The sequence below is a fragment of the Ambystoma mexicanum genome, chromosome 6p (assembly GCF_040938575.1).
Source record: "Ambystoma mexicanum isolate Mex_15411 chromosome 6p, UKY_AmexF1_1, whole genome shotgun sequence".
Lineage (NCBI taxonomy): Eukaryota > Metazoa > Chordata > Amphibia > Caudata > Ambystomatidae > Ambystoma > Ambystoma mexicanum.
Window position 1 is genome coordinate 113891438 of NC_090935.1, and position 16161 is coordinate 113907598.

Below are 16161 nucleotides of genomic sequence, written 5' to 3' on the forward strand. Positions count from 1 at the left end.
CCTGTCCTCAAGAAAGATGTCCGTTAGACGTGGTATATCTTTGCAAATGTGTTCTCATGTAAATCTCCTAATGATGAGGGTGTAGTGGAGGAGCCAAGTACCCCCACTCTAACTGCCACGCCTACAATTACCTGAAAAATATGACCCAAGTATGTGACCTATACTGAACAGGTAAACCAGCAAAGAGACGAGCGTGGGCTCTGTGCAGTACCCATAAGAATACCTATACCTAAGAATATGGGAGGTAACGCATACAAGACAATATGATGGCCATCTGAACGAGATTCCTCAAGAAGCAGAGAAACTAAATGGCAAAGATGAATGGTGACATCATACAAAGTTGAATAGACACCCATTTAGAAGGATGACCAGAGGCAGACGATTTACAAAGCGCAAAGAAGTACCAAGGATAAGTTATATCTTGGGATCAAGATGAAGAAACTTATGCCACAAACCTGATTAAGATATTTTTGTTCGTTTAAACGTGTACAAATGCAATGAAACGCAAGCAGCAATCGTGAAGCTAGCCACATGCTTTTAAATAATTATACCGCAGCAAGCGCCAAATATATATATTTGGACAAGTAAAGATGGATGTTTCCACTACACATATAAGCAGTACTGAACAAACAAGAAGGCCTCCTTTTAGTGTCGCAGTTCAGAAAAGCAATTGAATTAAATAGAATGGAAGCTCAGCTAAGGAGTTGACTGAGCCTAGAAAGCCAAGGTCTTATCAAACTGGAATTGACTGACATTGGATACAATTAACGTGAACGATCAAAAGCTCCTGTTCAGAGAGGTCAAGCAAAAACAAAAGACGTCCGAGGACTATTGGAGAATAAAATCAAATGCGCGAAAAGGCTTAATTGATGGTGTCCATTCACGTGACTGAAGGAAGTTGGACGAACAAGATGATCACACCTACGCACGGAGGCCGGCTGGTGCCCATACTCCTTAAAAATTCTCAGAACAGTACAAACTAGAGGCCAACTTCAAAGCGCTAATTGACACTGGACCATTGAGGTGGTGATGGATGTTATGCTAATTGGTATGGAAGCTAGTGCTAAGATGAGCTCACCCGCACCTGGTTGTTCAGTCTGCGTGCTGCTAAAGTTGGTTGGAAAAGTACTGACGGGGGTTAGAAGCCAACCAATTGTAGGGGACCACGTGACGTTCATAGTGGGCAGTTTAAGGGGAGGGCTTAGTTGCCCCACCTGATAACTATCCAATTATTTCTCTCCGTTACGCTATACAGATATGGAACCTATGCTTAGTTATTCACTTAGAACCAATCCCACCTCCCGTTAGGTTTTTGTAGTTTGTCATGTAGGATGACGTTGGTAATGATGCAGGTCAAATCGTTGGTAATTAACAATTTTGGTTATAAAAGCCTAGCTTTTTAATGAAGTAAGAGTTTGTATCGAGCGATTGCTAATGTTCGTTGTAGATATTAAAACAGACCAACTTTGCCAAACTATTTGTGTTGTCTTGATTGATGTATGAATAAAATATGCATCCCCATAATCTCCAGGGTATTGCTACCCATCTTAAAGGGCTGGAGGGAGCTGCCAGTTCAAGGGTGCCACAACACTGCTAGGCACCAATCCTAAGGAGAATGCAAAAGAATATGAATTCCTTCCTCTATACACCACAATGTTTTCTACTGGATGATAAAGCTACCTCAAGTGATCCCAAAAGATGTGTTTTGGGGGGGGAGGGGCAGGTAGTCTGAGAATTTCCACAGAAATCAGCAGGTCTATAGACGGTCACTGTGTGGGTAAAAAGGCCCAAAACAATCATAAGCTCTGCGTGTCCTCGGATCCATCTCTCGCCTATGTGTACGCCAATGAAGTGGCTTTGGTTTAAACGGGAAACAAAAATTGAATTAGTGACAGATTATTTACTTGCATGCAGCCCTACCGAAACCCCCTATCCCCACCCAAAAAGTAAAGATACTACCAAAAAAAGTTAAGATACTCCCAACTAAAAATAGGAAACAGACACATGAGACCTTGTTCCCCTGTTTTCACCACACAACTCCATTGATATGTCTGGACCAGTAGTGCATGTAGTATCTTAGGAAGAATCTACTATTCTTACTGCCTGATCCGAAGAGGTAAACCTGAATTTTTTGGCACACGGAAATATTACAAAAAATATTTCCGTTTTCCAGTTAAAACATGTTTTACTAGCTGATACTCCCATTGAGAATGGGACTTACTTTTTCTACTTCCTAAAAACCATTTAACTCCCAACTTTTAAAAAATGGGGAGTAAAATACTCCCACTTGCAAATCTTATCTGGAGCATATTGTGCATGTTTGAGGAAAATGTTTAATCCAGTTTGCTTTCCTTTTTTCTAGTACCCTGTGGAACATCCAGACAAATTCCTGAAGTTTGGGATGACTCCTTCCAAAGGGGTGCTGTTCTATGGGCCCCCAGGTTGTGGTAAGACTCTGCTGGCCAAGGCGATTGCCAACGAATGTCAGGCCAACTTCATCTCTATTAAGGGGCCAGAGCTGCTTACTATGTGGTTTGGTGAATCTGAAGCAAATGTGCGGGAGATCTTTGATAAGGTGAGTAGCTGAGCTACATTTATTTTTACTGATTTTTTAAATACATTTTTTTAGCCATCTTTGTACAGAAATTGAGTAAGGGAGGGTTCCAGGAAATGATTGATTGGGTGAAAGGGTGGATCTGAAGGATTTCTGTACAAGGGCATTTTGTCATTTTTTTATAAAGGGGTCAAAAAGTGACAAAGCATTGAATAAAAATTAATAGCTAACCTCTGAACCTCTGAATCGTGCCAAAGTGACACCTCAATCAAATGTTTACAAAAATTATTCTCTTCGTAAACCAATTAATATTCCACTTGCAATTCTAAATATTTTCAGGCACGTCAAGCAGCACCATGTGTCCTCTTCTTCGATGAGTTGGACTCAATAGCAAAGGCTCGAGGTGGTAACATTGGCGATGGCGGTGGAGCTGCAGACAGAGTCATTAATCAGATCCTCACTGAGATGGATGGGATGTCTACCAAAAAGAATGTTTTCATCATTGGTGCTACCAACCGCCCAGATATCATTGATCCTGCAATTCTGCGGCCTGGGCGTCTTGACCAACTGATATACATCCCTCTGCCTGATGAGAAGTCACGTATGGCTATTTTGAAGGCCAACTTGAGGAAATCACCAATTGCAAAGGTACATTATTATTCCACCTATAGGTCCATGCAAGATTTTGATAAAGGAATTCTTTACGTGTCAATTTATTTGAAGTTTGGAGTAATTTTTCAGGAAGTACAAATGTAATTCCTTTTTCCATTCGGCTGGTGTTAAGGTGAGTAACTATTTCCACTCTAAAAAGGTATTGTTTTGTAATGCATACTTTTGTGCACCTAGTAGTTCACGCAAATTAAAGTTGCATTTTCACCTTAAAGTTCATTTGTATGCAGTAATAGAGATCTCCTTGCAGTGACACTGCTCTGCATCTGCCACTGATCACTGTGGCTCTGTGTATGCGCTGTAGGGGTGAAAAAGGGAGCGTCATCCTTTCTTTTACTTCTACATTTTGTTGGTGGGGTGGGGCGTTTGTGAACTTGGTGTGGTTGTGTACACCTTTAGCCCTCACCCATCCACACAGCGTAAATACCCACAGGACACAGTTTCCTTGCCTGCAGATATATACTGTTAGGTAAGATGTTCTTATGTATGATAAATCTTCCTGACCTGTGCCAACCCCAGAACATTTTGCTTGGACTTGGTACCCTTTACCTTCTCCATAGGTAAAAGGGAACCCTTTTCGCCTCTCGCCTAGTCTATTACTCTTTTTAATGGGTGACCTTTTTATGTCTTTGCATAATCTATGGTTGAATTTTGTTTTGTACAGCTTTTGGGCTTAAGCTTGGTTCCCCCTTTGGGCTACCCTAATTTTTCTTTCATGTACTTGGGTGAACTACTGTTAGCAAGGTAGTAAAGAGGGATTTGCGTTCCCTTTACATTTTGTATAAGTGAGTGTTAGGCAAGATTTCATAATTGTATGTAATTTCCCCTCCATGTGGCAACCCCCAAACTTTTTGCTGTTTTACACCCTGATCTAGCCTTTGCCAGAGAAGCGCAGCTTTCTGCCGCACTCCTCTGGACTTTCGCTCAATTCTTATGGGGAAACTGGAATGCCCTTAAGACAGTCAGTACTGGGAGACTTTGTTTCCCTTAGTCCTTTCCTCATGTTGCAGCTTTTGTGCAACATGAAACAGAGTGCACCGTAATTTACTTTACCGCGCTCTTGTGTCTCTAGTCATTCCAAAGTCCCTAGAAACTCTCGCTGGACTTATTATGAACTGTGCAAGTGTCACGGACAGGATTGGTGGCAGCTATGTTTATGTTGTGTTTTGAACCCTTTTTCGCCATGTTATCCGCGCTTACCGCCACGGGGTTCTTTGTCCTGTCCTCCGACCGTCTTGCCCCTTCATCTTCCCCAGGACGAGCCGAACCGGGTATGTCCTTATTTGGTCATGTACTTTCCCGCGAAACCCAACGCTTTCACGGGCTTCTGCATGCCTTGTGTGTGCCTCCAGGATGTGTGCTGGGATGTCTGTTCCCAATACATATCCTGAGTGCCAGAGAGTCTGGAGTGTACTGAATGCCTGGGACCACCGTGGTCCGTGATAGGTCCACGTATGGTGAGTGTTTGTGAGCAGATCTCCCTTTGGGTCCTCTCCGTTTTGGCACAAAGGGAACTTTGGATAAGAGGAGGCTGAAAACACCACTATCATGTCGATCTCCTGAGTTCACACCGAACAAGGGATAAGGAGCCAAGTATCCTGCAAAAAGAAGCTGAGTCGAGGAACCACTGGTGACCACTGAAGGTTTGGCACCCTGAACTGCTGTCATCCTGCGAGACTCCTGCATCTGAACGTCCTGGAAGGTCTGCGAAGGCGCTTCGACCCATTGGAATAGTGGGATCAACTATTCCCGGCACCTTCATCAAACCCTTCAAGTAAGCCTCTTCGGAAGCGTCCCTGGGCCAACCAGTGGGCTGACCAGCTTACGCAGGACATTTTTCTGTCACCGCCGCCGTTTCGGGGAAGCCCTCGAAACTTGGTCTACTGCTTGCTCTGCGTCCACAGCACCCTCACACCGAAATTCGTACACTTGGCATTCCCAGGTCTAAGGTGAGACGAGTGCGCCCGGACCAGAGTAAACGCGGTTACCGTGCTGTGGTAACAACCTGTGCCTGTCCGCTGCATTTGGGACACCCTCGACCCTGCATCCTGCTACACAGAATCTACACGGTGTCGAGATGTCCTGATGATCGCAGCTGAACCTGCCAGCAACGTGAACTGAACTGGAGAAGTCTGGGTCTGCCTGCGTCGGGGACCGGTTAGTAGTCGATACCCCAACCGGTGGCCCCCTCGCGCAGGAGCCCGTTTCTTTTCTCCCGCTGTTGCGAAATAGCGACTCTATTCCGCACTCTCATCCTGCCTCTGCCCACCAGTGGAGGCCTTGCTGAGTAGTGGGGACTTGTTCTGCATCGCTTCATTCACCTTCCTGAACTGCCTGAGACCCTTGAAGAGACCCTACTTTATCCATTGGCACCAGCGCGTGCAGGTACTCTTGAGCATAATGCTCCCCTCTTCGTAGGGCTCGGACTTCCTCCTAGTAAGGTGTATTTCTGGTGCCGAACTGGGTCTAATGATTACTTGCACTGCCTGTTTTCCTCCCCATCTAGGTGTTCTACATATTACGTGCTCATAACTCCTTAGACCCCTCGGTCTTGTATATATATTGTATTGATTGTGATGTGTTGGTTTACTTTAGTAGTATTGTGATTCTCCAGCATGGGGTCTGGCATGGATTCACATGCTCATGAATATTCCCCGTCAGGCTGGGAATCCTCGGTAAAGAAAAAATCGGTATCAGTTTTGTTTCTGATCTGTCTTTCGTAGTACTAACCAATCACTGATCTCTGCGTCATACTGACCACAGCCAATGACTGCCATCTCCCTAAGCCCCGCCTCTGGCAGCCATCTTCAGATTTTTACCGCACGTTCAAGTGTTGGGAGTCCTCGTGCTTAGCTCTCGAGCTTTTGCTGCGTGTTTCGTGCTTTTTCAGGTGAATTTTCACATTTTTCCGGTTAATCGAGCCTCAAGCTCCGTTTCTACTCCCGTTAACGGGTACCCGTTGCGGGATTTTTCTACGCCCCTCAAGGGTGAAGATTTCGTCGAATCAACCTCTTGGAGGATTCCAGAAGATTCGCGGCCTATTTCGAGATAGCCCAGGACGCGAGTTCGTCACCCGGACCCAAGCTGTTTCGCAGCTGCCCTGGATGCGGGCTGCAGAATGTGTTTAAGCAGGACGAAGATTTGCGATGCCTCTACTGTCTTCATGGGGACAAGACTCATGTAGAGAAGGACTGCCAGTTCTGCAAGAACTTGTCGGAGCGGACCATGAGGGGCCGTCGATCCTGTCTCGCCAGCTGGTTGGAGAAGGGCTCAACGGGTGAGAAGAAGAAAGGGTCCGAGCAGGCTTCTAAGTCCTGTGCGGGCGCCCCGGCGGCCCAACACCATGCCAAGCGCCGTGAGTCCGCTGGCTCTGGGAGCGCCGAAAGGTCGGGCTCTTCTGTCGCCAGGCAGGGCGCACCTTCCCCGGCAACACGAGCCAGCGCTCCGGTTCGGGGAAGAGGAAGTCCGAGACCCCGGGTAAGCTTTGGGAGAAGCCCCGTCCGATCTCAGGAGAGGGGGAGCGAGGCGTCGCCCCTCCCCCAAGGTGAGTCCTGGGCCTTCTCCTTAAGGTGGTGAAGGCCCCTACCCAGCAGGCAAAGGCCTCTATCGAGGCGATCGCGGCGACTGGCCAAGCCGGCAGAGACCCCGCCAGCGGAGACTGCCTCCGGGGCTAGAGTTTCCCTGCCGCCAAGGAGGAATCCTCTTTTCAGCCCATCGTTATGGCCCCGTGATGGAAAAAGGGGGTGGGGGGGGAACGGTAGCCTCCTCGAGCTCGGAGTCAGCCTCGGAGGGGGAACTGACCAAGGTCGCGAGGAATCTCGAAGTACAATTCGAGAAGGTTCGGTCCCGCAAGGAAGATCCTCTGGAGATAACCGAGGAAGACGACGATGGCGAGGAAGAGCAGCCTTCCCTTCCTGCGCAGCCGGAACCTAGGCCTGAGGATCGCTTGGCGGCCATTTTGTTTGCGATCCAGTCCTTATGCTCTGAGATAAGGACGAGATTACCACGGCCCAGGCCGGAGGACCCACAACCTGGCCCGTCGGGAAGTCCTCAGAACAAACGACGGAGGACCCAACCCTCTCCTCCGCTTGCCCCCGTAAGGCCTGCAGTTCCCTCCTCATCCTCCCACGAGTCGGGAGATGACGGTGCGGTGAGCTCGACGACGGGTTCTGAGGGCGACGGAACGGGTCGCACGGGCATCTCCGCCCGACGAGATTGGCTCATTCCACGCCATGATCGCCAGGGCGTCCGAATTGTTCCAGCTCTGCCCGGAGGAGCAGAAAAAGAGGAAACCTTCCTATCAGCGCCGGGAGGCCAAGAGGAAGACTGTCATCGCGGTGCCTCTAATCGATGACATCTGAGAGGAGGGCCTGTCGGTACTCAAGAACCCCTCCACGGCACCAGCCAAACGGGACCGGTACGAGAAGAAGTACCGGGTCCCCGAGACCGCTCCCCTGTGCCGCAGGGCCCAGCCAACGCCAGACTCGGTCGTCTCGGCGGCGGCGAAGAAGAAAGCGGCGGGGTCAGGAGCCTCAACGTCGAATTCCCCTCTGGACGGCGAGGGAAAGAAGTTCGACGCAATGGGGCGACTGGTCATGTCGGCGACGACGATCAAAGCGGCCAACGCTCTGGCGATCGTGGCCCGTTACGACAGGGAGCTCTGGTTTAAGCTGGCCCCCATATTGGACTTCCTACCGGACGACAAGAGGTCCGAGGCCCTGGAAATACTTCAAGAAGGCGAGGTGGCGTCGGACCACGCCATAACGGTGGCAACCGATATTGCCGATACCGGGTTCCGCCAGCTGGGCAACAAAGTTTGCCTACGACGACGGGGTTGGCTCCGGGCGACCGACTTCCGTCAGGACGTCCAGACCAGGGTGTAGGACATGCCGTTCGACGGCAGCAACTTGTTTGTGAAGGCGGTGGACGAATCCCTCCAAGCCATAAAGACGGAGACGGCCTGCGCCCTAAGAGCCCTTCAGCAATGACGGCACTTTCGGAGCTCCGGAGGCAGACAGGGTGCCTCCAAGGGATCCAGCGGTGGCTCGTCGTCCTACCGCCAGGCGGTACGCTCCTCGTTTTAGGAGGCCTACAGGGGTCGCGGCAAGCAGGGAGCGCCTCGTCGGCAAGGTGGCCAGGCCACCACCTCCAAGCAGGACTGAACCGGCCGTGGCCTCGGGCCCCCACCGAAGCACCCCGGTGGGAGGCCGGCTGACGAAGTTCGTCGGCGTGTGGAAGTCCATCTCCACTGATCGTTGGGTGCTGGATACCCTGGCAAGAGGACACTCTATCGAATTCCTGAAGAAGTGCCCTCACGTTCCACGTGTGGCCAGGAAGGAAAATCGCGTCCCGCAACTGCTGTTGGAAGTACGGGCGATGCTCAGGAAAGGCGCCATCGAGCCCGTCCCGAAGAGGCTCCGGGGTGTACTCAAGGTACTTCCTCGTCAGGAAGAAGCAGGCGGCTGGCGCCCCATCCTGGACCTTCGTCGTTTGAACAAATGCATCAGGTCACAAAAGTTCAGGATGGTCACCCTCCAGCACGTGCTGGGACAGCTGGAGAAAGGCGACTTTCTACCGTCGCTGGACCTGGAGGATGCATCGTCGTCCAGGGACGCCACTACCAATTCAGAGCACTGCCGTTCGGATTGAAGTCGGCCCCCAGGGTCTTTACCAAGTGCCTAGCACCTGTGGCGGCGCGGCTGCGCTTGCAGGGGATTCACGTCTACCCCTACCTGGAAGACTGGCTCATCCGGTCAAGGACGAGGGAACTCGCCGTCGAACACACTGCGAGGACCGTCCAGCTACTCACAGACCTGGGATTCGCCATAAATTACCCAAAGTCCCACCTGGTGCTGTCGCAGGTGGCCCTGTTTCTGGGAGCGAAGCTCGATACAGTGAGGCGCCTGGCGGCACCGTCGGAAGAACGGACGAAGACCATTCTGGGCAAAGTGCAGCACCTGCTAGCCACGGACGTAGCCAGGGTGAGGTCCATCAAGTCCCTCCTGGGGATGATGTCCTCTTGCATCTACCTGGTGCGCCTATGCAGACTACGGATGCGCCCTCTTCAAAAATTTGTCGACACCCGTTGGGTGCAGGCGACGGGCACCTTCGAAGACAGAGTCCCCCTCAACGAGGTGTTGCGGCGGGCGATTCAGTTATGGGGCGTTCGATCGCACCTCACGGCGGGCAATGACTTTCGGACACCGGCGTACCAGGAGACGGTGGCGACGGACGCTTCCCTGGAAGGTTGGGGCGCCCACACCAGAGATCTCCACGCAAGAGGCCTCTGGCTCCTGGAGGAGAAGCTCCTGCACATCAACATCCTCGAACTCCGAGCCGTGTTCTGGGCTCTCAAATCGTTCCTCCCGTCGCTCAAGGGCAAGGTGGTGCGGATCTTCAAGGACAACACCACGACAATGTTTTACATAAGGAAGCAGGGAGGTACCAGATCCCCAGCCCTATCCAAGGAGGCACAGGATCTGTGGCACTGGGCGGTCGCCCAGGGGATGTTCCTGGTTCCCTTCCACCTGGCAGGAGAAAGAAACACCATCGCCGACTCGCTCAGCAGGGAGCTGCGCGCGTGTCACGAGTGGGAGCTGCGCCAGGATCAGGTGGATCAACTCTTCCGACGATGGGGCAAACCCCAAATCGACCTGTTCGCAACAGCGACGAACTCGAAGTGCCAGAGGTTCGCCAGCAGGTTTCCCCAGCCGAGAAGCATGGGCGATGCATTCTCGTTCCCCTGGGACGGCCTATACCTGTATGCGTTCACTCCGTTGCCGTTGCTGCTTCAACTCATCAACCAGCTCAAGAGGTCCCGGTGCAGGATGATCCTCGTCGCACCGGCGTGGCCGAGGCAGATCTGGTTCCCGGACCTTCTGGACTTGTCAACGTCCTGATCCATCAAGCTGTCGGCGGACGCGGATCTTCTCTCCAGAGAAGGAGGCGCCATCTTCCGACCACGACCCGGCGTCGCTGAACCTGCAGGCTTGGCTCCTACAGCGCTACAGTTTGGAGGGTACGATATACCGGCCGACTGCAGAGAGGTTCTTGCAAAGGCCAGGGCGTCCTCGACTCTCAAATGCTACGGTCACAAGTGGAAGAGGTTCTCTATCTGGTGCCGAGCACAGAAGATCAACCCCCTACGGATTACGGCCCCTCAAGTGCTGCCGTACCTGCTATCGCTGCCGAAGGCTGGGCTAGCCCATGCCTCCATTAAGATTCATCTGGCGGCGATCACCAGATATACCAGAACCACAGGACGGACGTCCCTGTGGTCCCATCGACTGGTGAAAGAGTTTATGAAAGGACTGTTCCGGTCGTTCCCGCTGGTGAATGCCCCGGCCCAGGCTTGGGAACTTAACGTGGTGCTGACTAGGCTCATGGGGGGGCCCCCATTCGAGCCGGTGCACTCCGCACCGATGAAGTTTGTGTCGTGGAAGACTGCATTCCTGGTGGCCATTACCTCTGCACGACGAGTGGGAGAGATCCAGGCCCTATCCTGCAAAGCACCGTACTTGACTTTCCATGCCTCGAGGGTGGTGCTTAGGACGCACCCCTCCTTTATGCCCAAGGTGCCGTCGGACTTCCATCTTAACGAGCCCCTGGTGTTACCTGTTTTCTTCCCGTCTCCTTCGTCGCCGGCCAAGAGGACTTTGCACTCGCTGGATGTGGCTAGAGCGCTGAAGTTCTACGTGGACCGCACAAAGAGTTTTCGGAGGACATCACAGCTGTTTGTGAACTTTGGACCTGTGAATCAAGGGAAGGCTCTCTCGAAGTCTTCTATTTCCAGATGGCTCTCCGGCTGCATCATGCACTGCCACCGGTTGGCTAACCGACCGCTGCCAGGCCGTCCGAGAGCCCATTCGACCAGAGCGATCGCTGCTACTACGGCGTTCCTATCTGGTGTGCCCCTGCTGGACATCTGCAGGGCTGCTACGTGGAGGTAGACGCACACCTTCACGAGATTCTACTGCGTCGATCGGGATTCCAGGGAGGAGTCCAGGGTCGGCCAAGCAGTGCTGCGCAACATGTTCGCTCAAGGTGAGCCTGGTGAGGAGGTAAGAGATGCTTAATGTTGAGTTGTTGTATTGCTTAATGTTGAGCCTTTGCCACCTCCCGTGGTTGTGCATGTGTGTACTGCTATGTATTCTTATTTCTGATGTTTGTTAATCTGCTTAGAATCACATGCTGTGCATAGGTCCGACATCCAGTGGTCACTGCGGAGTATTGCATTTTGTTTTTCGTAGTCGAAAAGGGGACGTCGACAAGGCGTGTCTGAAACACTATCCCTATAGTGACGTGCGTTGTACCCACAATCCCTCACGCGTCGAGGTCCCTCAGATTGTTTTTTTCCGCCCAGCTTCTGGTCGCCTTCACGCGGAGCTCCTCGAGAGACATTGCAACTCCTCGACCTTTGGTCGTTTTTTCTCTAATATTAATAATCCCTCCCTCGACGCAGTTGTAAGCTGTTCTCCGCCGAAAAGAATCTTCGACGGAGGGTCGAGCGGAAGAAATCCTTCGGCGCTGCCGAACACATGGCCTGGCCTCGCAGGCCATATACAGTAGGGAGAGTGGGGTCGTGGGACATCTCTGGGTCTTTTCTGAGAATGCCTTTCCCTTTCCCCTTCCTTTCCCTTGGGGTGTTTATCGCGATTTATTGCCTCGGCTATGGAGAGGACACCGTTTAGGTTTTGCCCACTTTGTAAAGGCAAATTCACTTGGAAGGACAAGCACTCACGGTGCAACCGCTGCTTGCCCCTCGATCACAAGGAGGAAAGGTGCGCGGCTTGTCGGCTTCTTAAGCCTAAAACTCTAAAAGACCGAAGGGTTAAAAGGTGGGCGGCCTACGCGATGTCGAAGGCCGAAGGTTCACCCGCCGCTGCTACCACCGACAGTGACGAGGAACGCGATAACACGACCTCCGCTACGGAAGTCGAAACCCCCTCTAAGGAGCGCTTACGCGCTTCGTCGTCTGTCCCCGGCCCCGACGGGCTCGGCTCACGCCCTGCTTATGGGGATGAACACCCCGGCGACACAGACGCACACAAAGATCCACTTAAACACACAACCCACGGCTCTTCTTCGACGAGGTCGAAAAGACCTTCGGCGCCCAAGGAGACGCAGGTTCCACCGGCGGCCTCCTCGGACCGTTCGGGTTCGAAGCCCCTCTCGCAACCGCAGCCGCGACCTGCGACTGGGCTTTCGGCAAACAAGGGCGCTGCCACCAAACCATCGGCCGGTGCGCATCAACAGAAAGCGCAGACCGCCGTAGAGCGTTCGATACCCATAGCGTCGAAAACTCAAGCTTCCGCCGACAAACGAGTCGCCGACAAGCGAGTCGCCGATAGCTTAGCAAGGATCGCTGTAGCCGACGCCCAAAAGCGTACGCCGAATATTACGTCGAGCGTTACGCATAAGTTAAAGGATACGCCGAAAAAGCCCGAAGGGAAGCAGGGACTACCCCCCTTCAGTCGGGGAGTCTCCCGACACACCTGAAGGTTTTTCGGAGGGCGACGGGACACTTTCCTCGACGCTTTGGGAGAGGTCGAGCCATTTCGAGTTAGATAACCCTATGTTTCCCCCGCCAGACCGCTCTGGGGTACCCCATGAAACAATGGAAAGACTCCACCTCTGTATGGAGAGGATGGAAAGGTTCATGAGCACCCAGGCCTCTCAAACTCACAAGAGGACCAGAGAAGGGCCTCAGGAGGACCCCAGGGCCAAAAATCCGAGGCTAGTCGATCCCCAGCAGGACACAGCCTCAGACTTCCAAGATGTATATGACCTCACTGGGGAGGGACAAGACTTCGAGGAAGAAGATGATTTCATGGACAATGAAGAACAGAACCAGGAGGAATGTCTGGAAGACAGAACAGACATTATAGAAGAAGGCTTCGGGGTTAACCCAGAAGAGGGACCTTCACACCCCTGGCAATCGCCATCAGTGTATTCCGACACTGATGTCCTAAACCTAACTCCTCCGGACAATTCTCCAGTTAGGAACACATCTCCAATTGACGATCAGCCCACGTTCAATGCACTGTTGCGCAGAGCAGCAGCGCATTTCGAACTCGACACCGGGGAACTCTCTCCAGAATTGGACTTTGTAGAAAGAGTGATTAAAGAAAATCCCCCGGTCAGCCAGACCATTCCACTCCTCGCTTCAGTGAAGAGAAGGATCATACCTTCGCTGTCCACTCCCGCAATGATCAGAGGGGTCAATCCACGGATTGAAAAACTTTTCACTCCTTCACCCTCAGACCCCCTCTACATTAGGGGACATTCCATTCCGGATTCCCTAGTGGTATCTAATACTAGAAAGAGGGCAGGGGTACCACTTTCCACCAGTGAGGCACCCCCTGACAAGGAGGGCAAGAGGCTTTTTGCCCTTGCAAAAAGAGTTACTTCCTCGGCTGCCTTCTCAGCAAGAATTGCCAACAACAATTCCTTGCTTGCAAGCTACGCAGACGCGCAGTGGGCCAAACTGCGAAAAGACGCCGAGGAAGCACCGGAGCCTTTACGTACACGCCTACTTTCAACTATTGGCGAAGGAACCCAAGTGAACCAGAGCATTGTTAAAAACTCTCTGGACGCGGCAGAAACAGCAGGACGTTCCTTGGTACAAGGAATACTCCTAAAGCGCCATGTATGGCTGCGCAACTCAGGCTTTAAACCAGAGACACAGGCGTCTTTGATAAATAAACCTGTCGAGGACGCTAACCTCTTCGGAAAAGCGGTAGATGAAGCCCTAGAGATGGCTAAAAAAGAGTTCGACACTATCAAGACTCTTGACCAAATCTCTAAGCCCACTACCAGGCGCGGCTATGGCAACAAACGCCTTTTTCGTGGCCAACGCCAACACCAACAACAAAATCAACATCAGCAATACCCTGCCACCAATTACCAAACCAATAGTGGGCAGTACAGCCAAAGAGGCCAACGCCGGGGCAAAGGGAGGGGTCGGGGATCCACCCCCAGAGGCTCCCAAGCCCCCAACAACTCCAAATGACGCGAATATTCGCGTCCCCTCCCATGCAACACCGGTCGGGGGCCGGATAACATCCTTTCTTCCTGCATGGGAGGAGATAACGTCAGACCGTTGGGTACTGTCCACCGTAGCCCACGGATACTGTATCGAATTCAACAGTTCCCCATCCTACAGACCCCCGAGGGGACGTCGCATGACACCGGAACATCTTGCCATCCTTCTCCAAGAAGTACAACAACTGCTGGAAAAAGGAGCCATAGAGGTCGTGCCTCTATCTCAGGTAACGGAAGGTATTTATTCAGTGTACTTCCTTGTACCCAAAAAGGATCTAACCATGCGCCCTGTATTAGATCTGCGCCCAGCGAACAAATTTATCAAACCCCAAAAGTTTCGTATGGTAACCTTAGAGGAAGTGATCCCACTGCTTTCTCAGGGAGATTACATGACAACATTGGACATGAAAGATGCATACTTTCATATTTCAATGTTGCCAGCGCACAGAAAATACCTCGGGTTCATGATAGAGGGCAAACACTACCAGTTCAAAGTGCTACCCTTCGGCATAGCATCAGCACCAAGGGTATTCACGAAGGTGCTGGCAGTGGCAGCGGCCCACCTGCGCAGGTTGTCCATCCCAGTTTACCCTTACCTCGACGACTGGCTCATAACAGGGGATTCTTACGAAACATGCTTCTCCAATACCCAAAAGACAGTAGACCTTTTGTTCCAGTTGGGCTTCTCCATCAACGAAAAGAAGTCCAGTTTAGACCCCAGTCAAATCAAGCAATTCCTCGGGGCTCTAATTCAAACAAAGGACGGCCTCGTCTTCCCCTCCAAAGAGAGGGTCCAAAACATGCTGTTTCAAATCCCTCAATATGTAACCGGTCGAGAGGTGACGGTACGCAAAGCAATGCGCTTGCTAGGAATGATGGCGTCGTGTATTTATTTGGTACCTCACGCGCGCCTGCGCATGCGCCCAATGCAAGAGTGGCTCAACAGCCAGTGGTGTTAGGCCAGCGGACTATGGGAGGATCTAGTTGTGGTCTCGCAGGCCTTAGTTCTCTCGCTACGGTGGTGGACAAAGGAAAACATGGAAAAAGGGAAACCCTTTGCCACACCCGCGGCGGAAGCCACTCTAACCACAGACGCATCCCTCACAGGATGGGGGGCGCACCTATCCCATCAGACTGCTCACGGAGTGTGGACTCCGAACGTAGCATCCAAACACATAAATCTACTGGAGCTACTAGCTGTGTTCAAGGCGCTAAGAGCCTTCCAGGAACACCTACAAGGCAAAACAGTAATGGTCCTTACAGACAGCACCACAGCCATGTACTACATCAACAAGCAAGGGGGCACCCACTCTCCAGGCCTGTCCAAGCTGGCCCAGAATATATGGAAGTGGGCTCTCAAACAGGACATGTTCCTACTATCACTACATGTACCCGGGGAACTCAATCTGCTAGCAGACCGTCTCAGCAGAGATTTCCCCCTGCCCAAAGAGTACGAATGGCGCCTGCACGAAGACATCGTCTTCGACGTCTTCACACAATGGGGATTCCCAGAAATAGACCTGTTCGCAACCCTGGAAAACTCACAATGCCTAAGTTACGCCTCCAGGTACCCCCAGAACCAATCCAAGGGGAACGGTCTGTCGATGCAATGGTCAGGGAAATTTGTTTACGCTTTTCCCCCGACTCCCCTTCTCAACAAAGTGGTGCACAAGATGCACCAGGAACAAGTGACCATGATACTAGTGGCCCCAATGTGGGCACGACAACCATGGTTCGCTCACTTGATGGAGATGTCTCTATCCCCCCCAGTAAAACTCCCCTGCCCGTACAACATGCTGTCTCAGGACAAAGGCAGGACTCTGCATCCATGCCCCCAGAACATGAACTTAGCAGCTTGGCTCCTGAGATCATAGAGTTCGGACATCTACAACTCC

At 51.9% G+C, this 16161-nt stretch overlaps 1 protein-coding gene across 1 annotated transcript in view; it reads left to right on the forward strand.

Moving 5' to 3' along the window:
* The window catches only part of VCP (valosin containing protein), a 274541-nt gene that overhangs the window by 146150 nt on the left and 112230 nt on the right, over nucleotides 1-16161 (forward strand). Inside the window, exons 13-14 of the mRNA XM_069626812.1 lie at nucleotides 2363-2575; nucleotides 2894-3202. Of these exons, the coding sequence (XP_069482913.1) occupies nucleotides 2363-2575; nucleotides 2894-3202 (522 nt within the window). The remainder of the gene's footprint in view (nucleotides 1-2362; nucleotides 2576-2893; nucleotides 3203-16161) is intronic.